Source organism: Corvus hawaiiensis, chromosome 24 (assembly GCF_020740725.1).
Source record: "Corvus hawaiiensis isolate bCorHaw1 chromosome 24, bCorHaw1.pri.cur, whole genome shotgun sequence".
Taxonomy (NCBI): domain Eukaryota; kingdom Metazoa; phylum Chordata; class Aves; order Passeriformes; family Corvidae; genus Corvus; species Corvus hawaiiensis.
The window spans coordinates 601,153-627,813 of record NC_063236.1 but is presented as its reverse complement, the minus strand read 5'-3'; the positions used below and the strand labels follow the sequence as shown (position 1 = coordinate 627,813).

The 26,661-nt window shown below is 50.1% G+C and overlaps 1 protein-coding gene across 7 annotated transcripts; it reads left to right on the top strand.

Annotated features, from left to right (window-relative positions):
• Window positions 1–3,000: 3,000 nt before the first annotated feature.
• Window positions 3,001–24,987, top strand: LARP4 (La ribonucleoprotein 4). Of its 7 annotated transcripts, none has more exons than XM_048327490.1 (17): window positions 3,020–3,107; window positions 7,890–8,064; window positions 8,265–8,412; window positions 9,517–9,675; window positions 10,011–10,086; window positions 10,585–10,721; window positions 10,961–11,064; window positions 12,051–12,161; window positions 12,535–12,588; window positions 13,189–13,398; window positions 13,881–13,984; window positions 16,730–16,954; window positions 17,644–17,692; window positions 17,893–18,051; window positions 18,601–18,722; window positions 19,544–19,712; window positions 19,898–24,987. In XM_048327490.1, exons 2-17 carry the CDS (start codon window positions 8,014–8,016, stop codon window positions 20,234–20,236), a joined length of 2,217 nt encoding a protein of 738 aa, XP_048183447.1. In that variant the 5' UTR covers window positions 3,020–3,107; window positions 7,890–8,013; the 3' UTR covers window positions 20,237–24,987. The 7 variants fall into 7 exon arrangements, with proteins under 7 accessions (XP_048183450.1, XP_048183449.1, XP_048183452.1 ...); XM_048327491.1 differs by lacking the exon at window positions 3,020–3,107 and adding an exon at window positions 5,012–5,081 and having other exon boundaries at window positions 8,268–8,412; XM_048327489.1 differs by lacking the exon at window positions 3,020–3,107 and adding an exon at window positions 5,012–5,081.
• Window positions 24,988–26,661: the final 1,674 nt, after the last annotated feature.

Here is a 26,661-nt window from a genome sequence, read left to right as displayed (position 1 = left end):
TGGGATGCTCCTGCTCTAGAGGAGCAGGGGAGATGTCCTTGAATCCAGCTGGATCCCTTCTGCTGGGGAATGAGGAATAAATCCACAAGGTGTGCCCGAAACAAGGAAAAGTCAAAAGAGCAGAGGGAGGTTAGTGACAGGAAATCCCAGTTTTTACTGGCATCAGCTCACATCAGATAATCTGACTAAAACAAGAAAGAAATCCCTCCATAGTCTGGTTTCATGGATCTGGGTGAGAGACTGCTGTAGGAAAAGAGATTCTTGCCTTGCCCTTTGCTTGTTCTCAGACTGGGATGTCTCATTTCAGTGTGTCCACCAGTTCACTCTGGAACACCCTGGGCAGGAGGAACAATTGTTCCTGCCGTGATTCCAAACCCAGCTGTTGGGAGAAGCCTTTGGGAGCAGAGGAAGGATCCAGGCAGCATCCTGGCCCTGGATGGGGCTCAAGGGGAACTGCCTGTGCCTCAACACCCTCCTGTGTGGTCACAACCGGTGATTAACAGGAAAGAACCTTCCCAGGTGTAAACAGAGAACTGGTTGTTTCACCTCCCAACAGGTGGGAACGGGAGCTGGTCGTGTCCCAGCTCGAGTGGTGTCGCTCCTGCGTTTCTCCCTTGGATGACACGGAACTGTTGTCACCCAGCAGGAATTCTTTTCTCACTCTATGGACCAGGCCTGGTTTCCCACCCCAACCAGCGAGGCTGGGAGTGTTCCCGAGCTGGAAGTGTCCTGGTGACACTGAGCCCTTTACCAGCCGGGCGTTTCGATGGAATGGGCAGAACCAACTGCTGGAAAATGCTCTAATCCGAGCATTAGTGATAATTTACATCCTAGCAAAGCCTGGGTTCAGGAGTCCTCAGCTCCTGCGGGATCTCAGGTGCTTGGCAGGTCTGGAAATGGGGCTTAGAACCATTCCATGCTGTGATCCCTCCATTGCTCTGGGAGCTCCATTTGGGCACATTCAAAATTAAGGAGCAGCTTTGGAGCTCAAGAGGTTTGTGAGCCAGGGTGATGCTTACCCTTCCCAGGGGTGTGGGGATTAAGGAGTTAATGGTTGCAAAGTGCTTTGGAGATGACAAGTGCTCTGTCTGATGGCTTCTTATCAGGGAAGGGGATGAGAAGATCTCAATCCCACATTGGACCTATGAGGTCTCGCTACATCATAGAGTTAGGGAATATTCTGAGCTGGAGGGGACCCACAGGGATCATCAGTCTGGCTCCTGGCCCTGCACAGGACACCCCAACAATCCCACCCTGTGCCTGAGAGCGTTGTCCAAACGCTCCTGGAGCTCCAGCCTTGGGGCCGTGACCATTCCTGGGGAGCCTGGGCAGTGCCCAACTCCCCTTCTGGGGAAAGATCCTTTTCCTGATATCCAACCTAACCCTCGCCTGGCACAGCTCCAGCTGTTCCCTTGGCTCCTGTCCCTGGTCCCAGAGAGCAGAGATCGGTGCCTGATGTGACAAACACTGATCTGACAGGGGTTTGCTCCCGTGCTGCCCCTGTGGACTGAGGTCGGGCACCCCTGGCAGAGACAGGATTCCAGAACGGGCTCTGCAGTGTGTGAACGGTCTCCTCTCATTTATCCTGCTACAACTTATTTATTCGATTTCTACTCCATTTCTTTTTGTTTCACTCCTCTGAGTCTTGGAGCTGCTGCCCACGGAACACCCAGGGGTCTCCCAGCTGGGCCGTGTTTGCTGGGCAGCTTGTGCTCCGTGTCTAATCTCCTCAATGGACCCTGATTATTCCCTGGCTCTGACTTATCCACACGGATCTGCCCAGCCCTAATTGCAGGTGATGGCGTTGGTGGGGTCCCTCACAGGGCAATGAATTCATGGACCCGAGGGCTGGAATCTCCATCCTCCACCCACACCAGAGTATTTTAACTCTGCTACGAAAACCAGTGAGTTTCCCCTCAATGCGCTGTAATAAATTTTGTGGATCGTTCTCTAAAGTGAAGTGGTTTCAAGGTGTGTTTTCCCGGCAGGAATCCCCTCAGAGCATCATTCCTGGCGCTCCCCCCCTGGGTCTGGGGTGGACACCCAAGTCGGGGCACACGACAGGATTTCATGCTCGGGACTTTCAGTGGGGCAGTTTGGGCCTTGCTCACCCTTTCCGATGCCTGAGCTCAGGTGTGTCACCCCTGCAGTGGGAGTGTTACCTGGGCAATGCACAGAATGGACAATCTGGGCTCCAGTGGACTCAGCCGAGCCCTCCCCGGGAAGATGAGCCAAACCAAGGCCTGACTTCTCCAGGACTCTACTGTGGGTTCGTGCCCTGTCTATATCGGTGCTGTCTGGAGGAAATCCTGATCCTGTGTCATTCCCACCGGAGCCACGGCCCCTTCCCAGCACTTCCCCACCCGTTCCTGGCCGGGGCGAGCCCCGGCAACCGATCCGGCCCCTTCCCCATGCGCGGCCGGGGTCCCGGGGAGGGTGGGCACGGCTCTGCCGGCAGGATGGGGGGACAGGGCTGCGGGGACAGCGGGAGGGGACCATCCCTCGGCACCCCCGGCTCGTTGTCAGCGGGGCGTGCGGGATCGCAGTGCCGGCCTGTTCCTGCGGGATCCGCGGGGCTGGCCCGAAAACTGCGAAAATCGGGAAAAAAAGGGGCCGGGCACGCGGTGGGGTCGGAGCGGGTCTGACTGTGGCGGTGTGTGCGGCGCCGGACGTGGGGGCTGCATACGTATGAAGTATTTTGAGATCTGTAATTAGAAAAGACCACCACCCACCCACCCACCCAGACCCCCCAAAACCCCCCAAAACCTCCAGCCCCGAGAATTCCCCTCAACGCGGCTCGCGGCCTTTCCACTCCCTTCGCGGGGGACACCGCTTCCCCCGCACGGCGCTGAAGCAGCCGCGCCCTCTGGCGGAGCCTGGCGGGGCCGCTCCACCCCCCCTCCGCGCGGGGAATGGTCCGTCCCGGCCGTGCCCCGGACGGGCTCGGTGCGCCCGGAAGAGGAGGCGGCGGCGGGCGGGGACCGGGCGGGACGGGCCGGGCCGGGCGGCGCGGCCGGAGGCGGAGCCCGCGTGTCCCGATCGCCGCTCCGGGCACCGGGGAGCGCGGGCCCGCCGGCCGCGGCAGCACGATGCTGCTGTTCGTGGAGGTGAGGTGGCGGCGCCGGGCCATGTGGCGGGCGGCGGCGGCAGGAGGCCGCGCACGCCGCGCCGGGGGAGGGGACGGGGCTGACACAGCAGATCCGGGGGCGGCGGCCGCGGGCGGGCAGGGGGGGGGTCGGTGGGCGCTCTGGAAGGTTCCGCCGGGGCAGGGGGCGGGGGAGGTGCCGCCGTGACCTTCGGGTGCCGCCGCGGCCCGGCCTTGAAGGTGACGCGGGACACGCGGGGCCTCCCTGAGGCCTCCCGGGAGCGGGCCCGGCCCGGCCCCTCGACACGCGGGGCGGCCCCGCGGGGCCGGCCCCGAGCGCGGCGCCTCGTTAATTGCGTTAATTAAACGCTGGGGGTGGTTTATGGCGCGGGAGGGGGAATGGGGGGGGGGGTTCTGTCGTTCCCCGGGGCGCCGGGTCCGGGCGGGACGAGGAGCGCGGCCCGGCCCGGCCCTGGAGGTCACCGAGGAGGGTGGGCGCCGTGTCCGCTGTGGCCCGGGACGGGGCTTCACTTGCTCACGGCGTTTCACGGGTTTGGTGAAGCGGTTTCAGCCTTTGCTGAACGAACCCGGGTGGCTGCTATAAACTTTGCACCGAGTTTTGTCCCAAAACGTGCGCGGAGCAAAGAGCTGCCGGAGCCGGGGGGAGTAACGGAGGGAGCTGGGCGGGCGCTGGCCTGGGTCTGCCCGAGAGGGTTCAGCTCGGGGGGTTCCTGCTCGGGGGATTCTGCTCAGGGATTTTGTTCGGGTGACGGGTAAGGTGGTGCTGGTGGGCTCCTACACGAACATGTGCTCCATGGTTAAGAACCTCTAAATAAAGCAGTTTGGGAAACGCCATCTCTTTCTTAAGTGAATCAGCTCAGTTCCGAGCCGAATGTGCCTTGGCTTCGCGGAGAGGAATAAAAGTTGTTGTGAACACGGTGACAGGCCTTGAGAATTAGGGGTTGCAGTGTTCTGCTGGAAGAGGAACTGCTGAGGCTGATGGGAGGCATGAGCAGCTGCCTCATCCGCGGCTGAACGTGGTGAGAGGCCCTGCGGGAGCAGGAGGTGGCTCCTGCGAGCGGCGGGTGCACGAGGCAGGTTCTGGAATGCAGTGATGGGGATGTGGATGGGAGCTGGAGCATATCAGGGAGCACATGGCTGGTGGTGGTGGTGTGGATGGGAGCTGGAGCTCATCAGCACTTCGGGATTTTTAGGGAGTCCTAAAGGACAAACTCAACTCTGTCTGATCTTCCTCTGATAGTGTTGAGAGTTTCTGTGATCTTCATTCTGGAAACCTCAATAATATTTAATTCCAAGTTCCTGAGGACCATCTCGACTTCCTGAAGGTTTCTTGTCACTGCCAGGGCAGAGAACTGGAGTTCAAAGCTAGGTGTCCTGGAATGCTGCAGTCGGATTCTTGGGAGCAGGCAGCAGCTTTATCTGGGGATCTTTGGGGATGCCTGGAAAATAAGGCACAGGATGGGTGGAAGTCCCGAGGTTTTCAGGGGGGTTGGCTGAGTTGCTGTAGCTGTTAGTGTTTGTTTTAGACCTACCTGAGGTGTAAACATGGTGATTGTGCCGAGCCCTTCACAGTGCGCATCTGGGAATTGGGTTTCCTTCAACATCCTTTAGTTCCAAATCTCTGCAGTAATGGCTGTGTAAGGGCTGTGGAAGGCTCGTGCTGTTGCATACGTTTATGTTTGGGGCATGCCTTTTTTCTCCCTTGCAGCCAGGACCCGTGTGCTGTTAACAATTAATAATTAGGTGCATTGGGAATATTAATAAATGCATCGAGAGAAATGGAATTGATCATGGCTGCTGGGCCTGCTGTGGGCTCCACTCAGATGGGTATGTGCTCCTAATTCCATATATTTGTGGTTTATTGGGGAAATGGGAGTCTGTGTGTTTCAGGTGGGTGAAATGCTGCCCACGATGTTTCCCGGTTAGAAATCCAGGACTGTGGGAAGCGCTGAGTGCTGGTGGCCCTCTCGAGCAGGTGAGGCTTCCTGTGACCCCACACTGCCCCTGTTCACACTCCTCTGACACAGGTAGCACCTTCAGACAGCACAACTGTGCCTTGGCTTTTCCAAGGGATGGAGGAGGCTCCCCTGGGCACGGGGGGCTCGTACCAGCCGATGGAAAACCCTGCAGCTCCTGGTGGGAGTGATGCTCCTGTGACCGCTAAAGTTACTGTGAGGTTGAGAGTTACCTGGGATGCTGAGAGCACTGAACTGTTACCTGAAACCTGCCGGCAGCTCTGAAGGAGTTCTGTGTGTTCTCTTATCCTTAACTTCTCCTTATCCAGCCTCTGAGTCTGCGTGAGCTCCGAGAAGGTGACAGGTGACTCCCCTCAGAGAAGGTGATCACACTGTGTCGGAGCCCCCCAGACAGGTCCCTACCTGCCTGTCCCCCAGCCAGCACAAGGCTTCTCTTGGCTGCCTCCCGTAGCTTTGCTGACCTTGGGGTTTTTCCATCTGCTTACATTTCCATTTCTGGAAAAGGGTTAGTTTCTCCCCTCACAAGTTTGGTTAAATTATCTTCTGGATTTTTTGCTTTGATTCTGTTTCAGAGAGTTTGTCTACTCCAGGAAATCTGTCCACAAGCTCTGGCTTAGGATTTTGGTTGCAGAATAATTTGAGTTAATATTAAAATTGAATGCTTTAAAACTCTTGAGTGCCTGCATTTTTGTTAGCTTAATTGAATCTGGTTAAATGTAATTTAGATGTAATTGCAATAAGAAAAATATCCTTTGCCATCTTTCAGAATGAGAATTTTCTTCAGTAGCCAGTTTTTGGGAGTTGCTGGAGGAGAATCTCTGGTCCACATTTGCTGAAAGTAGCGTGAGTGAGGGGAAGCTGTGCTGAGGAGGAGAGCTTTGTCAGCTTGTGGATCCCAGCGAGTGTTCCCAACCTTTGTCACTCTGTAAAGCTTTAACCTCGTCATGAAAGTTCCCGATAGCAGCTGGGAGGATCGGGCTGCAGCCAATCCCACGGGCTCGGCGTTTGTAGCCTCAGTTAAATAAGCAAGAATTGATGTTTTGGCCTTTTCTTCTGAAGAGCCACTGGCCAGGATGGAGCAGTTTTGCTCCTGGAGCGCAGCATGAATTTACCAAAAGCTGATGTAGATTAGGGACTTTTTATCCTCTCCAGTCCGTGGGGTTTTGCTGTTAAGATGAGTGAGAGCAGGGCTGGGTCCTGCTGGGCTGTTACAGCTCACTGTTTCTAGCACGAGGGGAAGTGGCCCATGCTCTGTTCCAGCTGTGTTCATGATCCATTCATCATTTCATCAGAGTTGCTTTTAGTCCCAATCACCTTCAGAAATGGTGTAATCACCCCGAAGTGTTTCAGTTTCACTTTATCACATTTATTCCTTCAAATTACTTTAGGTCTGAGCTCAGTGCTACCCTCAGAGATGTAGGTAGTGAGGCATAGTTTATTTTTAGAAAAGAATGAATCATGTTGTAGATGTGTCTTGTCTCTTTTTGCTTTGTTGAAAAGTAAATGCACAGAACTGGGACCTGCTGGCTCTGGGTGCCTGAGCAAGAGCCCATGTGGGCAGGTGATGCTGCCCCAGGAGTGACCAGAAGCTGAGCAGAATTTAGTTTGGAACTGCTGAACTGCAGTGACAGAGCCTGTGGGTGCAGCAGGTTGTTGGGCTTTTCTTTGCAGGTTGTTTTGTTGGGGAACAATTACTCTGAAATCTGCAAAGGGAACTGCACGTGTGTCCTTTCACCCTGAACTGTTTCCAGCTCTGCTCCTGGGCAAAGATTAACGGGAGGGGAAGACTCTGTTGCTATGTGGATTAAATCAGTTGTGCGTGGGGGGTTTGAATCTCAGAGCTTTGCAAAGACCATGGTCTTTGTTTTGCTTCTCACATGGTTGTCTTGAACCTCTCCAGTGTTCTTGTTACTGAACTGGGGCTTGTCCTTGCAACAAACAGCTCTGGCACAAGGTGTGACCTTGGCAGAGGAATTATCTCTAAAGCTATTGCAACTGCTTCCTTATCCTTGTGCTGTATGTTTGAGGGCTGGTAGTGAGCCACTCCTTAACTTCAGAATCCAGGAGCCCGGCCTCTGAAATATCCAACTTGCTTATCTGTGCATTTGTGGATATGAGCTGGATTAATGCCTTTCACCTTTTAAAGTCCAGCAAATTGCAGCAGTGAACTGGAGCATCGTCCAGTGGCTGGAGGAACTGTTTTAGCTGCTTGTGGGGTGTTGGGATATCTCGGGGGGCTAATTTTTGCAAAAGGGTAGTTTTATTCACTACCCTGTAACTATAGTTATTATTTCACTATGTGAAAGGAGCAGAAGCCATGTTTCTCCTCCGTGCTGCTGCTGGATTGTTGGATTCCTCACCCAAATGCCTTTGAGCAGCTCTGGGAGGGGGACCTTGAAGGACTCTATCTTGTACTGTGGGGATGAGTGTTTCTCTGTGTCAGGTGCCAGGCTGGAATCTTGGAGTTCTTCTTGACTGTCTCATTTGTAACCTTCTCACTCTAATTGTGGTCCTTGTTGCCCAGACCCAAAGTGAGAAGATCTTGTTCTCTCCCCAGCAGGCTGGGAAGGTGTGTAAGTTTATGTTGGCAATTCAAAACCTTTAATCTCCTTGGTTACAAGTTTAAGGAAATTATTAGTTTCTGTTGATGTGTGTAAGATTCCTGGGGGAAGGGGGTAGCACTTGGGTAAGTTCAGGAGGAATCCTGGCACAGCACAGGTGATGCTTGGTTAGTACAGATATCACTAATTCCGTTAAGTTATACAGTTTCTTCTCCTTGACATATGTTTTTTTACCTTCCTTTCTAGGAAGGGGTCTGGAGGAGGGAAAATTTCCCTTTCTGGTGAAAGGGGACTGGAGCATTATGACAGTCAAGTCTTTAAAAGCTTATGAGTTCCCAGAGTCCTTGCCGAGTAGCCGCTGCCTCCGCTGATGTTGTCGGATGTCAATAAAGAGAGGTTGAAGGCAACACTTCTAATGGAGGTAGAAACGAAATACTTGGAAAATACCAAGGATTTTCCTGTTTTCATTAATAAAAAAATCACATAGGTGCTTAATAGCTGGGTAGACACTTGAGATGTGGAACTCTAGAGACAATCACTAAATTCACCTGTATTTTCTGGCTTGACTTCTGAGGCTTCTCTGGGTTGCTCCAACTAACCAAAGTGTTCTGGTCTCTTCAGCAGGTAACATCGAAAGGTGCTGGCTTGAACCCCAATGCAAAAGTGTGGCAAGAAGTGCCCCCGGGCAGTGGTGAGGCCGTGCCCCCCACCAATGGCACAGAGCACACGTGGCAGGAGACGGCAGCGGCCCAGGGGACTCCAGCCGAGGGTGAGGTGTTGGGACACGGGTCGTGATATGGCCCTTCCCGGGGGACACTCGGGGAGCTCAGCTGTGAGGAGCAACCTCTGGCTCTTGTCCTTGGGGTTGTCAGTGCTGATGGAGCAACATGTGTGAAAGGACCATGGGAATGCAGCAGGTGGTTTATAAGGGTGGTGGGTCTCACCAGTGGGCTTTGGTTCAGGAAAGTGTCCCAGCTCTGGTGGAACAGGATTCAAGGGGCCCGGTGATGACCAAGTAACGCGCTAAGAGGGGAGCAGGGTGCTGAATGTGTAGAAATGGATTCATGACGTTGCTGCACTTGAGCATCCACTGGACCCTGTGAACAGGAAAATGAGGTCTGAGGGCACCTGCAATCCTGGGTGACCGAGGTGCTGCTGAGAACTGTCAGGAGCATTTGTTCTCGAGCAGAGCCTGTTCAGTATCCGTGGTTAGCTCCTTTCCATTCTCGCTGTTCCACTGCAGTCCTGTTCCCATCCTTACCACACAGGCAGTGTCCAGAACTAAGGATTCAGCTGGTTTCACTTGCTTGGCTCAGACTTGATCCAGGGTGTAGCTGAGGTGATTCAAAGCATGGCAGAGGATGTAGAAGATTCTCTGCAAAATGGTTTAGTAAAAGTTAGGGATAAAGAAGGGAACATTCAGCTTGTGTGGCCTTGTCAAAGGTTTCTGGTAAGTCAGCAGAAGGGAGGAGAGAGTGCTGGGTTTGTGCTTTGCCTGACAGAAACTCATTTGTCTCTTCATAACAAAGTGAAGCAATTGAGGCAGTGTAAGCAATTTTCATCCCTTGTTTTTAGGAACCTCGCTTAAATATTTTGAATTTCATGTGGAAAGGCTGGTTTTTAGATTCTCTGCCACTTTCAGCATCCTTTATTTACTTTTCCCTGAGAGCCTAGTGCAAACCAGATCTTCCTGAAATTGGAGGGGTATAAGTTCTATCCCACACAAAGCCTAAGAAATACAGGCTAAGGTTAGGCACTCTCAGGTACAGCTTTCTTGAGTATTTGTTTTAATGGTGGTAGCCAGAATTTTTCAAATGGGAAGTATACTGGAGCTGACAGGAGTTTTCCTGCTGCTGGTGTGTTCCTTTGCCAGGTAACATAGAGATCTCAGAGGACAGTTGCAAGCAGTATGAAGTGATGTATTCCCCATCCTGTGAAGCCACAAGGAATGGCACAGGAGTTGATGAGGCGTCAGCAAATGGAATTGTCCTGGCAACCGAAGATCTGGGATACCAAATCTATGAAGTGTCTGGTGAGTGCTGAAGTTCAGATGCTGCTGTCAGTGTCTGTAACCCCCCTGGAGCTGCTGTAAGCGTGGTGTAACCAAGTTGGAGCTCTGACATGTCCATGTGTATCCACATACAAGCTCCAGTATGGCCTCAACATGTGGCCAAACAGGGGCAAAGTGGGATCAGAGTCATTTTGAGTGTGTGTGGTCTGGGGGTCTTTAAGCGTCGTGGATGAGCTTTTCCTCTTGGTCCTACCCAGAGGGATTCACTCTTGTATTCTGCAATGAGATGTGTCCTTGCCTTGTCTTGTCTTGTTGCCGTGAAAGTGGGGGCTGATGGTGGGTGTGGTCCCTTTCAGGTGACGGCAGCTCCACTGTGTCCACAGAAGACATCAGAGAATGTTTGAGAAAACAACTTGAATTCTGCTTCTCACGGTAGGTGCAGTTAACTCACCTTGGTATAAACCCTTTACTAAAATCCTTGGCAAATATCCCTCTTCTTGGCTTGATATGTGCTATCATCTTGATAAAAGCACAAAGCAAGATTTGCTGATGTGCTGTAGAAGCCCTGTGGCACCTCCCAGCTGTTTCATTCCTGTCTGTGCATCCATGTCCTTGGATGAGTATGATTGCTGTGCTCCACAGTCATAAGATGTTGAGATAATTTACTGTGTGGCACCAGAAGTCTTTTTGGCAGATCCTTTTTGCAGACCAATGTGTAGGGCGCTGGAACTTCATTAAGTTTCTAAAATTATCTTACTCTGCTTTGTTTTGATTTGCTGGGATTTGTTCCAGGAGAGAAAATCTGAGGGTGTTTTGGTTGTGAATGGTACTGGTGAATATTTATTTAAGCCTGTAGTTATCCTCTTGTTTTAAGTTTTCTCTAAGGCAGGTTCAGGATCTTTATTAAATAATAATTTTATGTCTTCTTAGAGAGAATCTTTCGAAGGATCTCTACTTGATGTCTCAGATGGACAGTGATCAGTTTGTTCCAATATGGACAATTGCCAACATGGAAGGGATTAAGAAGCTGACAACGGATATGGACCTTATTCTTGAAGTTTTGAGATGTAAGTCTGAGACTTTGGTATCTGTATCAGCAGCACAAAGAATCCTTCCATGCTTCAGAGAGATGTTGTAGTCTCTGAGCCTGGTTATGGTTTGTTGTGCTGGTAAACGGTGGCAGGAACTTTACTGTGCAGGAGGCTGTTCCAAACTCCTGAATTCTCATTCTTTGTTCCAAGTTCCATGAGAGAATCTGTTACTGCTGAGATGTGCAATGTGTCCAAATTTTATACTTTAATTTCAGCTTCTCCTATGGTACAAGTGGATGAAAGGGGGGAGAAAGTCAGACCAAACCACAAACGATGTATTATCATTCTTCGTGAGATCCCTGAAACAACACCTATAGAGGTAAATAAAGAGAAAAGACATAAATAACTCTGTTACTGGTTTTGGAAGGTGCCTTCAATAGGGGTTCAAACAGCACCAGGAAAAGGTCAGCTGGTGTTTAATTGGATTAAACATGAATATTTTTCTTCTAGAGCACATCAGTAACTTTTTCCACCTGGGTGCGTTGTCAAAATAGTCAAAACAAAAACTTATTGCCATTGTCCCTTCCCATCATTTACTACTATATTTAAACCTTCTTAAGTAAACTTTTTTCTCACCAAAGCTGAGCTAGCTCGGCTTTTCTGGAAGGAAGTTTGAACTGGTTTCTTTTCAGTTCCAAAAATAAATCAGTCCAGGGCATAGCTTGGAATTCAGGCTGAATTTTTGTCACAGCAATAACTTTACTTGAAGTCAGACGATTGTTTTGGCAGCAAGAAATGTTACTAAACATTTCTCATTCATTGAGCCCCAGCATGAGCTGAGCTCATTATGTCCGAGAAGGGAGGATAATAAAATTCCTCCTGATACTTGGCGAACAGAATGATTTAGTTCTTTGTTTTTTAAAGTTGTAACACAGGGTGTTTGTCTACCAGCATTTTTAATGAGTTCTTTTAATGCAAACACTGAGCAGCTGCTTGTCCCTCTCTTTACAATCTGATTATTGCAAAGCTGTCAGGTTGCCTTGACTTAGAAATATTTCATGGAGTTATTGTTGCCTCTGTGACTCTGCTGAGCTAAAGCCACACTTTTCCTACCTATTTCATATGAAAATATCACCAGATCTACACAGATCTTGATTTTCTTACCAGCTGGGCCTGCTCTGTTGTATCTGGGGAGCCCAGAAGGCTGAACTAGGATTCGTGGGTTAAGAAGCAGGTAGAGGGTGGTTTGGTCAGGGGAATAAAAAACCATCCCTGGTCACGGGAGAGCGGCAGCTGAGGAGCTGGAGCATAAACTTGGGTCACTTGAGTGTTCATTGTACAAGGGCTCTGAACTTCTCTCCCCAGGAGGTGAAGGCTCTGTTCAAGAATGAGAACTGCCCCAAGGTGATAAGCTGTGAGTTTGCTCACAACAACAACTGGTACGTTACATTCCAGTCCGACACAGACGCGCAACAGGTAAGGCTGCCTTCCTCTGCCACGCCAGCTTTAATCCTTCTCCTGCTCAATGAAAGTGCACATGTGCTTCCCATAGCTAAAAGAAATATTTATTTACTGATGCCCTGTTGTTGTTTTAAGAGATTACTTGCAGGTTCTGGTTAATAAGAGGAAAGTTGAGAGATTGTGGGGTTATAATTCCCATGCCTGGCTCTTGCCTCGGCACTCTCTGGCCGTGACTGGCACTAGAATCCTGAATTGGAAGTGTTAATGAATTTAGGTGGGCTGACAGGGAAGCACGTGGCTGCACATTTGTGTTAAATCATGGAACATCCTTTGGGAAGCACAACTTTATCAAGATATTCTAATGTTGATCTTTTTTTTGTATCTGCAGGCGTTCAAATACTTAAGGGAAGAAGTGAAAACCTTTCAGGGCAAGCCAGTAATGGTGAGGCTGCTTTAGCTGCTCTTTCTGTTGGAACTGAATTGTGTTGTTTCTGTTTGGATGATGGTGACCATTTGTGGGGGGTAGAACCAAGGACTCAGCAGTGGGATAGTCCATAGCTCTGGAGGCTGGAAATGTGAACGAGGTCATGGGGAGCTCTGACAAATTACAGTTGAGTGGCTGCTGGTTACTCACAGCACTGCTTCCCAGGGGAGGTGAAATACATTCCTGTGCTGACTTCCCTTCTCCACTTGCCCCAGAATCTGGGTTTGCAGAGCTCAGGAGAGGGATTCCTGCCACTGCGAGTCTTGAGTTGGCTGCTGCACAGAGCAGGCTGGAGCAAAGTGTGTGGACTGTGAGAGGACCTGGGATGATTGAAGTCTGGACAGTTCTGCTGTAGAAAGCAGCATTTATCTGCAGTTTTACAGATCACCCAGCTAAAGCAATGGGTGTCCTTCCCGTTACCATGCTGTGGGAATATGATCTGGACTGATTTTATCAGTTTTTATTCATAAGCAGTAATCAACCTTCACATCAGGCAGGAAAGATTCCACGTTCTCCTTTTCTCCCAGCTAACGCATGGTGTGATTTGCTGTCTTGCAGGCCAGGATAAAAGCCATCAACACGTTTTTTGCTAAGAATGGTTACCGGGTCGTGGATTCCAGTGTGTATCCCCAGCCCGTGCAGACCCAAGCCCAGTTTGCCTCCCCCCTGTTTATGCAGCCTGTATATAGCCCTCAGCAGTACTCGATTTACAGCATCGTGCCTCAGACGTGGTCTCCAAATCCTGCACCTTACTTTGAGACACCACTGGTGAGTAACAGCTGGTGAGAAGGGGAGGAGGAGCCCAGCCCATCAGGGATAATTTGGTTAATAATCACTGGGGTGAGCAGGCTTTCCAGGTTTCTTGGTCAGATCCCTCTGTTTTATGACATTTATTGTCATAAAAATATGACAACAAATGTCATAAAACAGAGGGATAAAGCAACAGTCAGGGGAGCTGCCAGTCTCACCATTGGCTGCCACTCATTTCAAGGAATTTTGGTGTGAAATTCCATTATCCAGCAGCTTGTGTTACTGGAAGAGCCCATAGCTTTTCCAGGAATGGGGGAACTCTGCTAAAGCAGATGCAGACTTTGAACCTGTGGGGGTTTGGCTGGAGTAGTGAGTTCACACCACAGTAGATGCTGTAGCCCAGTGTGAAATTACAGCCATGAGTAAGTGCTGAAGCTGATCATTAATCTGCAAACGTTTTCTTTGTAGCTCAGCCACTGAGACTGTTCTGTCTGTTGCAGGCCCCCTTTCCCAACGGTGGATTTGTGAATGGCTTTAATACACCAGGATCATACAAAACAAATGCTGCTTCTCTGAGTATAGGTCGCCCATTCCATAGGAATCGGTAAGATAGTTCTGTCGGGTGTTAGCTCCTGGAAAACTTACAGTACTGACATCCTCAAGTGTTCTTTGCATGTCACCTGCTGTGCTTTCTGATGGGACCACATAATTTATTTTGTTTTATCAAATATGTGATGTTTTTCAACTTAATTAAAAAAACGAAGTAGAAGGTGGCAGCTTAAGGTCCTAAAATAATGGACACAGTGCTGGTGAGAATGAAGGTATCTCCTTTAAAAAGCCTCAGAGGAATTTTTGCAGACAAATAAATAACTTCCTCCTAAGGTCATACTTGTAATTGTTTGTTATACACAGATTATAAACTCCTGCAGCACAACATGAGCCTTTCCTGCTGGGATCAGGCTTGTGGAGCTGTTGGTTCCTGCAGTGGGAGTTGCTTGTCCTGACTGCTGAGTCCAACTGCTTGATGCTGGGGCTGTTCCTTGTAATATATTTGCTTTATCCCCATCTTTCCTGAGAGCTGTAAGGACTTAGATATAAACACTGGGGAGGAGGAAACATTTTGTATTGCTGGAGCAATTGCTCTGTGAATACAATGGAGTAGTAACCTGTGTGTGGGGGTGGGAGTTGTTTGTGTGCAGCACAGGGCTGGGATCACGGGAGTTGCTGTTGGTGTTGTTGGAGAAATCAGTCGACAACTGCCAGGGCCGTGAGTGGGTTTGTGGTGCAGTTCGGGTCTGTGGCTGTTGGCAGAAGGGGAACTTCAGGATTTGGTCTATGGTGACTCAGCAGTCTTAACACAGACTGTGGAACTGGGAGCGTGACTCTGCCTGGAAGATGGAGCAGCTGCTCCAGTTGCAGCTGCTCAGCTCCCAACTCACATCTTGACAAAGGTGGTTTGGATATCTTTTGCTTTAAATTGTGCACAATCTTAAAACCTGTAAAGCTCTTGGGTATGTGGATCCTCTTGGAAGTACGGATGCTGCAGCTGTGCAAGAACTGTGTGTATCCAAGTGCTAACACCTTGAAATGCCTCCTTGTACATCACATCTGCATAACCCGAAGCTTTTAAAATCCTGGTTACGTAAAGGCTTCCATTTGTAAGACTTGGGTGCTCGAAGTTGCAGCTTTAGGGTCAGTCTGTGCAGGTCCTGCTGGCCCAGTGATGATCCAGTATCGCGCTAAGAGAGAACAGGTCACAGTTGGGGGCTGGGCAGCCTGTGCTCCCTGCTTGTCCTTCCTCCTGCTCTTCCTTCCTTCTGCTCTCACATCATTTCTCCTTCTCTCTGCTCTTTTTTTTCCCTCCTTTGTCTTTCCTTGTCTTTTCTGCTTTGCTCTTCTGCCCAGACAAGACTGTGGCCTTCTCGATGACGGGTAAGATTATGAGATCTGAGGGCTGAACAGTGACTTGAGAATATGCCATTTTGAGAACAACAAAATGGAAGCATTTAGTTGACTTTGCTCCACCTCCTCCCTGTGGTTTTTGCTGATGGGAAACTTAAATTTTATTGGGCCCTTAAAATTGGTTCTTGATGCTTCTTGAAGCTGGGAAGCGTGAATTCATCTCTGTTCAGCAAATCTCCTCTTGAACTGCAGAGCAGCTTGTTTGGACAGTTCATCCAGCTGGTGCTTTTGGGTTTCTGTCCTGGCCCATTAAACCTGATTTGTTTTGTGGTACAGACAGTTAATAGTTAAGTGTTGGAGTTTTCTCTGTAGCTAAACATTTGTTTAAGCCGCTCGTATTTATTTTGCGCTGATTTGTTGCAACATCCTTGTGGGAAAGGGAGATGGAGGGGTCATACTTTGGCTGGCACTAGGAGAGTTTCTTCTGATTTCATGGAATGTTACAATGAGATTGCACATGCTGTTTTTAAACAAAATCCTCCTGCTGTCCTTAAGTTATGAGAAGTGCAGAGTTTACCAGAGGAGAGAGAATTTAGGGTTCTTGTCTTTGATCAGTGCTGCATGGAAAACCAGTGAGGGGCAAAAGTGGAAAACAGTTGGAGACACCCAAATGCTGCTTCAGAAGACTGTTCCATATTGTGCGGGATCTGAGGTTTTCTGGGGAATTCTGCATTTAAGACCCTGAGCCTGAACTTGCAGCAGCACTGAGTCTGCAGAGCTGTGTCTGTGCTCAAAGGAAGCACAGCTTTAATGCTGAATAATCGATAGCGGGGTGAAATGTCTGAGGGTTGGGAACTGCAGAGTCAGTGCTGGGGGTTTGGGAATGGGAGCAGCCAGACTGAGCCTGGCTGTGCATGGTGGGGCTCAGCTGCCCTGGCCTCATCTGCCACGTTCACTCACTCCTGGCCTTGTGTCTCAGTTCAGTTTGTTTGCCTGTGGTTAGATCAGTCTGTTCCTTGGCCTTGGCTTATTTCTCCAGCTCCATTTCCAGTGCCCTGTGCTGGTGCTGCAGGCCCAGACAAAGGAAAAATTCCTCTTTGGGTTCTTCTGACTCTTCTGTGACCTCTGGGTTTTGGGGTTTTTTTTAAGTTGTTTGAGGTTTTGGGGTTTTTTTTCCCCTCCTGCCTATCTTTTGGGCAGCGATCTCAGTGTTTCCTGCATTTGTTAACACTTGAGTGGAGGTTGCAAGAAAACCATAACAGAAGGAATTGATGGACGTTGGGAAAACAAATGTCTTTGTTCCTGACAGTTGTACGCAGGAAACGTGAGTTCTGGTGCTTGCTGACCTCCTGCTTTTCTTGCCAGCTGCAAATCAGTTGCAGTTGGTGGTGGTTCTGGTGTGGTTTCTCAGCATGGGGATCCTACAGCTCCCGCTCTGTATCTGCAGGGTGAAGCCCCATTTCCGCTCATCCAGCAGCTCGGAGCACCCGGAGGGGCCGCCCGGCGCCGGGGCCCTGCCCATGGGGGACCTGAGCAGAACCAACTCAAGGAATTTTGTCATGGAGCGACACAACAGCTCATTGACTGGGCACCAAGACCAAGGGTATTCCCAGAAGGATTCTCCCACAGCACAGCTGGAGCAGAACGGCGATTACGGCGTCGGCAGGGGCAGGTAAAGGGCTGTGTCCGTGTTTGCTGTCACACAGCAGCTGGGACTTGGCTTGTGTGAGCCAAAGATACCAACCATCAGCACAGAATACATTTCTGTAAGGAGCAGCCACGAGAAAACTGGTGCTTAAGTAAATCAGGAGCAATAAATGCTGACCTGGGAGCAGGAATGGTTCCAGCTTCACTTTCCAACTGGCAGTTACTCTGACAAACAGCTGACAGTAAGACAGTGAAGTGTCTTTATTTAAAAGTAACTGATTTGTCCCCAGAATTAAAACAGATGCTGAAATAAAGTTGGCATCTGTATTGCTGTAAATAATAAGTAAATCCTTGGTTGGGAATTTGATGCTCCTCAGTATTTTAAGATTAACTGCTTTTATCTCTTTTAATTCAGGGTTTAGACACTTGAAAAGGCAGATCAGTGAGAAATGAGACTAATAAGTTTATTACTGTAAAATAATTGTCCCTACGCTTGGTCAGATGCTCATCCGGGGGGCTGAGAAAGAGAAGTTGTTTCCATATTGGCTCTGTTCCAGCTTCTTCCAAAGCTGGAACTTTGACCCCTCCTAAGGAGGGAGAACATCCCAGAGCCGTGTGTGGGCAAGGCTCAGCAGGCAGCTGTGGATCCCCTCATGCAGAGCTGTGCCCACTTCAGCTGGGTGGATGCACTGACTGGTGTTCTTGTCTTCAAAGGAGGAACGTGTTCCGAGGTCGGAGGAGACGGGAGGACGACCGGATTTCGGTAAGTTCTGCTTCCCTTTTTGCAGGGAATCCCACAAAGTGCAGGGTGTTGGCTTTCCAGTTACTGAAGGAATGGCAGTGTCCTTAAATCCTCAGATTACATTGGGGGCTTACAGTTTTTCTAGGACATTCTCTGACACTTGCTCAGGGCTTTTACTGCTCGGTGTTATGACTCTAGTAACGGGTGTTTTCCCTCTCCAGAGACCTCAGCCTTCAGCAGAAACAAAGACTCAGACACCAAAGTTTGACTTGCTTGCATCCAATTTCCCACCTTTGCCTGGCAGCACAGCAAAAATTCTGGGAGAGCCTGTGCTGGAGAGCAGGATGTCCGACATCGTTAAAGGAGTCTGCAAAGAGAAGGTGCCTGGTCTTGTCTCCGTACACCCACGGGAGTATCGGGGTGCTGTGACTCCCTTTTCCCTGTTAAAGGGTTGGTTTGTTAGAGCCGTGTATTCCAATGCTCTAATCCCAGACTTCCCACTGATTTGTTCATAAAATGGTGCATTTTCCCTTTTTTTTGGTGGGAATGCAGCTAGGACTCATGCAGTTATGCTGTTGTAAACTCAGTAATGTTTAGGAATGAGGCAAAGGGGGAATGTTGGCTGTTGGAGTAGGGACAGTTTGGTGGAGCGTGGGCAAGGGATCTTTCCAGATGAATTTGTTCCTTGAGCTGGTGGGACTAAGCACTGATACTCTGGGTGATCCAGCCTTAGCTCTGGTTTTACCCACTGCTTGTTTTGCCCATATAAAGAGGAATTGCTTTAGAGGTGATGATCCAAAAGAAGTAAAATTCCTATCAGGACTTGAGCAGCCTTTGAGACTACCCTCCTTCTCAGATGTCTTGCAGTGCCATATTGTGGAGAAATTTGAGTATCGTTCTGTGTTTTGCAACTTGTGCTCTGTGTGCAGGAAAGCAAAGACTCCCTGTCCCCCTGCCCGGCTCCTGCTCCGGACGAACAAACGCCCAGCGCTGCCCAACCGCCCGTGCCCAGCGTGAGCTCCCCGAGCCAGACTGAGCCTGTGCTGCTGAGGTATGCAGAGAACGTGGGCATACCATGGAATCATGGAATGTCCTGAGTGGGAAGGGACCCACAGGGATCATCCAGTCCCATCCCTGGCCCTGCACAGACACCCCAACAACCCCACCCTGGGCATCCCTGGCAGCGCTGTCCAAACGCTCCTGGAGCTCTGGCAGCCTCGGGGCCAGGACCTGGGAAGCCTGGGCAGGGCCCAGCAGCCTCTGGGGGAAGAACCTTTTCCTGACATCCCACCTAACCCTCCCCTGGCCCAGCTCCAGCTGTTCCCTCGTGTCCTGCCACTGGTCACAGGGAGCAGAGATCGGAGCTGCCCCTCAGGATGAAGCTGCAGCTCCCAATGAGTCCCCCTCAGTCTCTTCTCCAGCTGAACAGACCCAGAGCCCTCAGCCACTCCTCCAGACCCTTCCCCATCCCCTTGTCCCTGCTCCGGACCCTCTCCAGCAGCTTTAGATGTTTTTCATGTTGTGGTGCCCCAAACTGCCCCCAGGACTGGAGGTGAGGCCACCCCAGTGCAGAATAGTGGCACAGTCCCCTCCCTCACCTGTCTGGCAGTGCTGGACCTGATGCCCCCAGAATGTGGTGACCCTTTGGGCTGCCAAGGTGCTGCTGACTCATTTGCATGTTCCAGCAAAGTCTTTCACCAGTGTCTGGCAGTAATGCTGGGTGGCCTCTTCTCCAGAGGCTACCAGATGGAAAGAACAGATCATGGTGGGAATGGCTGTTCTGTTCTGAACTTGTGATTTCAAAGAAAGGAAATAATCTCTTGAAACATGAGTGTCAGTAGGTTTTAATTTGAATTGTTGTTGGTTTATCAGCACGGTTCAGCCAGAGAGCAAACCAGAAGAAGTGTCTGCTCCGAAGGACGTGGCCAGCCCGGCTTCCCCGCCAGCATCTGTCTGTGCCGTCAGTGCTGCAAAGCCACCGAGGACAAACGCCTCCTCACCTTCTGCTCAAGCAAGTGCAGCTCCTGCTCTGTCAGCACAGGTAAGGCCCAGAGCAGGGAACAGGAATGGCACAGGGAGCTTTCTCTGGGATGAGCTGGTGGCGCATCCGGGAGCTTCCCTCCGCTCGCTGTGCGTGTTGTTGCTGTTGTGCCTTGACTTCGTGCCTGGGATAGGCTGGGAGGTGGTTGTGGTGCATAAACCTCGCTCTTCTCCTTGGTCCCAAAGGAGCCTCGCAAGCTCAGTTACGCCGAAGTTTGCCAGAAGCCCCCAAAGGAGCCGCCTCCAGTCCCTGTCCAGCCTCTGAGGGAGCATCGCACCAACATCGTTCCCCCTGCCAAAAATGAAGAAAATGGTACGTCGGAGAAGGCTCCGGAGAAGGCTCCTCACGAGAGGGCTGAAGGTCGAATGAAGGATTACTCCGGGTTCCGCGGCAGCGGAGCTCCCAGGGGAGCTGCTGGGAAAATCAGGGAACAGAGGCGCCAGTTTGGACGCAGATCTTCGCCTCAGGGAGCACCGCGACGCGGCGGCAAGGAGCAGTACGTGCCACCCCGGTCACCAAAGTAACGCTGGGCCAGCCAATGATTCTCTATTTAACTTGAGCTGTGGACTAATGAGCAGCAGAGAGACTGAGGAGGGAAGGATTCGGGAAGGGGAATACTGAACTGGAGCGTGGCTTGTGTGGAGAAGTTGTGGAGGGTCCCAAAATTCATCTCTAAAAGTGATTTCACAAATGCTGGAGGATTCCAATCACTATAAATATAGAGATTATAATTTTTGTATTTTTGTTTTTAATTTGCAGAGGGTTTCCTGCTTGAAATCAGCTTTGGGGTTGTGAAAGTAGCGTTTTGACAAAGTGAAAGAATATGAGTTGACAAATTAACCTGTCCCTCGGTGTAGGAGGAAAAGGATAAGAGAATATTATTTTTGGAAAATGAGCATTTCTGTAAAATTAGAACTTTTTTTAACCTATTTAACGTTTGGCTTGTGGGCTGGTGTGTCTGCCATGGACGGCCTGGCATTGCAGAGGCCTCTGCAGCAGCAGGAGTGGAGCGAGTGCAGCCAGAACTGTTGTCATCACTTAGTCACTGATGATGAAAACTGAATGTACTACTGTAGTAAACCATGTGTTTCCAGCTTGAAGTAGAGTCTCTTGACCTTACTAATATTTCATTCAGCAAGCTTTTTAAGGTATAATTTTTGCAGGATACTGGATTGTAGATGCGAGTGTGTGGACAGCAGAAATTGTCTCGTAGACACAGTGGGAGGAGGCAAAGGGAGCATGTTAGAATTTTTAATATGCCCTTTTTCCTTGCCTCCTTTTGAGGGCAACTCCTTAGGTTTGGGGTTTTGTTTGTTTGCTTTTTTCCTCTCTTGTTACTTTATCTAATTTCTTTATTACAGACTTTAGTGCATTTTTCTTGGTGTGTTTTCCTGAGGCAGCCCCAGGGTAGGACGGGCAGGTGGCTACACAGCACCTGGTGTTACCTGCACAGGTAAAGAGCCTGGAATTGCAGCCTGGGAGGTGGGAACTCTGGGCACTCGCTGTCATCTCTGGATGACTGGCAGCAAACCAGAGCTGTGGCTGGGTGTTCTCTGTGCTGACTCTGGAATAGGCTGTTGGCTGCTGTATTGCCAGAAATCAGGGTTTGTACTCCTGGGAACTCGTTGTTTACAGCTGATGTCATAGCAACTGACTCGTTTTTAACTGTTTAAAATGGAATTAAAGGTGTGGAGTTAAAGAATTCCCTCGTGTTCAGAGAAGCTGCTGGAGAGGTGGCTCCTTGCCAGCTGCGTGCTGACTGAATTCACAACACTATTGTGCAGTAAGTGGTTAAGTTTCAGGGTGATTAGTGACCGAAATAGGAACATTCAGCGCATTAATCTGCCAAAATCAGCATACCAGGGTTCAAAGTTCTGTATAAAGCGTTAGGGAAAAGTAGCTTCCAGCAGTAAGAATCACATCTTTATTTTTTCCTCTTTTTTTTTTAGTGAATAGCAAGTGTACAAATTTAAAGTTGTAAGTTGTGAACACTGGAAAACTCAATTGTGATATATTCCGTAACCATCTTAGTAATATATGCTCGTGTTGCCATAGAATGAATGTAAGTGGCAGTTAAAATAACTGTGAAATTTTTCATCTTCTGATTTCTTAGCCAGATAACCCTTGGTGACTTGGGCCTGAGTAGGAATTCTCTATCAACTGCTTGGAGAACACTCATATCTATTTTTATAAATATATATATAAAGCCAGAGTTGTCATTTCTCTAACTTATTATTCAGCTTGGCAATTGCTTTGAGTTGATTCATAACACGGTATAATGTATTTATGCAGTTAACTGTTCATTTCTACGCATGTTACAGAGAGAGAGTCAGAGAATCGTAGAACGGGCTGAGTTGGAAGGAACCCATCAGGATCACAGAGTCCAACTCCTGGCCCTGCACAGGACACCCCAACAATCCCACCCTGTGCCTGAGAGCGTTGTCTAAATGCTTCCTGAAATCAGACAGGCTTGGAGCTGTGACCCCTTCCATGGGGAGCCTGTTCAGTGCCCGACCCCCCTCTGGGGAAGGACTTTTTCCTGATCTCCCACCTCAACCTCCCCTGACTCAGCTTCCTGCCATTTCCTCGGGTCCTGAAGTATGTATACATATATATATTTATATATATAGATATATATAGATATATATATAGATATAAAAAAACCCCAAAATCACTATTCGCTTTTAAACTACCTGTACTGGGTTTGGGAGGTTTTTTTTAATTTAGTAAAAAAAATCGTTGATCACATCCACAGTTTAGGGATTCTTACAGACCCTTCTCCGTTTATTTTGATAATGTTACTCTTGTTGGAATGATAGGGAAGTTTAAGTATTTAGTGTCAAAGTCCTAAAATGCAATGAATGCAAAGTTTAATTCATTTTAAAGGCTCTAAACAATTCCTGCAGCCAAACTGGAACAAAACAAGCCTGTAGGATGGTCACAGGTGTTTAGGGGAGATGGGTTCTGGGACGTTGAGGAAGCGTTGGGATGCCAACAGCTGTTGGCTGTTTTGAGGAGGAATTGTGAGGGAAGGGGCTGGTGCAGATGTTGCTCAGAATTCCCTGATCCAGTGTCAGTGACTTGCTTGTGCTGAGAGCGCCTGAATGGTGAAATGGAACTTTGTCATTGATCAGATGTGGGAAAACCCAACCAACCGTGGCTCCGTCTTCCTTGCAGGGTGATGGGAAAAGGGTGCTCTGTGAGCCCTGGGAGTGTTTCCAGCAGCAGGTTGTGGCTCTTGTGCAGTGAATGTAGGTCAGGCTGGAACTGTTGGCTTTTCCCAGCATATCCAAACTTTTCTCAGCTTAGGGCACTTGGAATTTATTTCACACCTGCATGCAAGGATTTCACGTGAGCATTTCCCTTCCACCATTTCTAGCTGTGGTTTGGGGTTTGTTTGTTTTTTCCTTTCTATTCTTTTCTATGCAGGGGGAAATTCCCAGTTGGATACAGCGGCTGTGAAACTGTAGTGGGGTGGGACTTCCTGGCACTGGGACCTGGCAGGGACTGGCTTTGCCTTCTCCTCCCTGTGCTGGGCTGGGGAAGGGTCTTGTGTCCCTCCTCACCAGTTTACACGTTGGGCAGACTGGGGAAACTGGGACACAGGGGTGGTTTGGAGCCAGACCCACTGCTGGGTTTCCTTGGAGCTGGATCTCTGTGTCAGCAGCGCTGGAGCTGTCCCTGTGCACTGGGCTCCAGGTGCACTCCAAGTGACAGCAGCTCTCCGTGGTTCCCTCTGGGTGTACCCTCACAGGATACAAGTTGTCCTGCTCTGCTGATATTAATACCAGGAGGTGCAAATCACACCTAACTTCCAGTTTTAGGAACTGTGACTTGTTTTCAGAGTTGTTGACTTCCGTTAGGGACAGAAATGCATTTCCCAGTTCAGCTCTTTTCCAAATTACTGTGTGTGGAAAAGATTGGGGCACTCTCTGTGCTTCTGCTGGGGAGTGAAAAGAAGAAATTCTTTGCATGTGATAGTAAAATTAAAAGTGCAAAATGTTTTGTTTCTTTTGATTTCTAACATTAAGTTAGTTTTATAGTATCTTACATTCCTGCTCTTGTTGTTTTATTGTTTGTTTTTTTTTTTTTAATTAGCCTGGCACAGTATGATGGTGCAGTTTTAGCTGTAGGTTTAAAAAAAAAAACCAAAAAAACCCAAAAAAAAAAGTAACCCACTATTAACCAGAAGAGAAAGATGATACTGTGGCAGATCAGTAGCAAATAAGTGACTTAATCAATGCTTTACTGTAGTTAAATAGCTATGGCCTTACTACTTTGTCAATATCAGCTTAATTGTCTTGAAACTGTCCGCGATTTTTACTGTTCCCAGGTGAGTTTACCTGGGCTGAGATATCTGGTATGTACAGATGATATTTTAAATTTGTAAAATGCACCATTGTATTACAGACGATGCAACAGAAATGCACTTCGGGGGGAAATGGCTTCTGATGAGTTTTTTTGTAAATCCTTGATTACTACAGATATGCAATAGAGTTTTTGTTTCTAATTTTGATATTTCCTTCTGAAACGTTAAGATTGTTGCCATTAATCTGAATGATTTATCATGCTCTTCTTTGCGTGTATATATTCCATATAGTCTGAGCTTCCTTTAGGATGGTACATAATTTTGGGTTGTTGTAGTATTTTAGTTGGCTCTTCTCTTCAGTGCCTTTAGTGTAGGCACTTCAAGAGGTTCATTGAGTCTGTTTTTAATGTACAGTTGGGAGGACTTGAAATGGAGTTAAAGCAACTTATTTCTGAAAAAAAAAATCCATCTGCAAACTAACCTGTAACAACTTTAAAATTTTATATTTAAGAACCAGATGTTTATTTTTATGGAACTTCAGTTATGGATACAGTTTCCAAAAAAAAAAAGCAACTTCAAATGTAAACAGACTGTGCATAAATGGGTTTTGTTCTAATTTTTATAGAATACAAAATATTCAGATAATATATTGAGCTCGAGTTACTACAGACATCTTGTTCCTCCCGGATGAATCCAGCTTCCCCTTGGCATTGACGATCTCTCTTCAAAGTGGTAGGAAAGGAGAAAAAAAGCGACTTATCTGGCTTTTAGACTGTCTGTTCTGGTTTATTCCTGTTGTCAAAATGTCCAAAACAAAATTTGTGTAAAGTAGGTTCATGCTTTAAGTGTTCAAATGATAATACATGTATTTGTATTTGTTTTTGACATTGCCAAGGTGCTATGGGAAATTGAAATAACAGTTAGAAAAATAAAGCTGATTTAAAAGAGAAAAAAACCCACCAAAAACAAAACAAAAAAAAAAAAAGAAAAAAGAAAAAAAAAAAGAAAAAAACTCTTAAAACACAACTCCCTGAGCTCTTCCTTGTGTCTGTGGAGGTTGAAATGATTGTAGTGAGGGTGGTGGGGTGAAGGGGAGCTCAGGGTCGTGCTAAGGGGCTTTGTCGCCCAAGTCCGGACTGGGTCAGGCCCGAGGGAGCGCTGGGGCTCCGTCCCATCGCTGCTCCAGCGGGGTCAGCCCAGACGGAGCACGGGGCCCCGGACGGGGTCCGAGGGTTCCGGAATGGGCCCTGGTTCCAGAGCCCACAGCACCGTGAGCTGCTCGTGGCTGTTAGTTCCTCCCCGTTCCCCTTGTCCCAGGGCCGGGCCCCGGAGCCCAGTCCGCTCCATCCTCGGCGCCCTCCTTTCGGTGTTCGCACGCCTGGATGAGGTCCCGTCTGAGTTTTCGCCTCTCGGGCCTGAACAAGCCCAGGTCCCTCAGCCTTTCCCCGTGAGAGCTGCTGCCGTCCCTTCACCGTCACCTCGGCGGGCCGCTCCTGTCCTGAGGAGCCCCGAGCTGGACACGGCTCCGGAGAGCCCTGAGGCTTCACCCCGCTACGGGCGGCGGAGAAGCCGAGCGCGGACTCCGGGACGGGAACGAGGCCCGGGGGCAGGAACGGGAGCAGAACTGGGACCGGGAGCGGAACCAGGACTGGGGAGCGGGGATCGGGAGCAGAACCAGGGCCGGGAGCGGAACCGAGTCCGGGAGCGGGCCCAGGGACGGGGTCCGGGAGCAGAACCAGGTCCGGGAGCGGGAGCGGGACCGGGCCCGGGAGCGGGGATCGGGAGCAGAACCAGGGACGGGGTCCGGGAGCGAGGATCGGGAGCAGAACCGGGCCCGGGAGCGGGGATCGGGAGCAGAACCGGGTCCGGGAGCGGGGATTGGGAACGGGCCCAGGGACGGGGTCCGGGAGCAGAACCGGGTCCGGGAGCGGGGATCGGGAACGGGCCCAGGGACGGGGTCCGGGAGCAGAACCGGGTCCGGGAGCGGGGATCAGGAGCGGGGATCGGGAGCAGAACCGGGTCCGGGAGCGGGGATCGGGAACGGGCCCAGGGACGGGGTCCGGGAGCAGAACCGGGTCCGGGAGCGGGGATCGGGAGCGAGCCCAGGGCCGGGAGCGGGGATCGAGAGCAGAACCGGGTCCGGGAGAGGGGATCGGGAACGGGCCCAGGGACGGGGTCCGGGAGCAGAACCGGGTCCGGTAGCGGGGATCGGGAGCGGGCCCAGGGACGGGGTCCGGGAGCAGAACCGGGTCCGGGAGCGGGGATCAGGAGCGGGGATCGGGAGCAGAACCGGGTCCGGGAGCGGGGATCGGGAACGGGCCCAGGGACGGGGTCCGGGAGCAGAACCGGGTCCGGGAGCGGGGATCGGGAGCGGGGATCAGGAGCGGGGATCGGGAGCAGAACCGGGTCCGGGAGAGGGGATCGGGAACGGGCCCAGGGACGGGGTCCGGGAGCAGAACCGGGTCCGGGAGCGGGGATCGGGAGCGGGGATCAGGAGCGGGGATCGGGAGCAGAACCGGGTCCGGGAGAGGGGATCGGGAACGGGCCCAGGGACGGGGTCCGGGAGCAGAACCGGGTCCGGGAGCGGGGATCGGGAGCGGGGATCGGGAGCGAGCCCAGGCTCGGGAGCGCGGCCGCTGC

What these genes read in the sequence shown, in the direction of transcription:
- LARP4 (XM_048327490.1), top strand. Translation starts at nt 8,014, where the DNA reads ATGTTGTCGGATGTCAATAAAGAGAGGTTGAAGGCAACACTTCTAATG. An exon ending in CTGAAACAACACCTATAGAG is followed by an intron (nt 11,065 to 12,050) that starts GTAAATAAAGAG and finishes TTCTCTCCCCAG; the next exon opens with GAGGTGAAGGCTCTGTTCAA. An exon ending in AAGGAGTCTGCAAAGAGAAG is followed by an intron (nt 18,052 to 18,600) that starts GTGCCTGGTCTT and finishes CTCTGTGTGCAG; the next exon opens with GAAAGCAAAGACTCCCTGTC.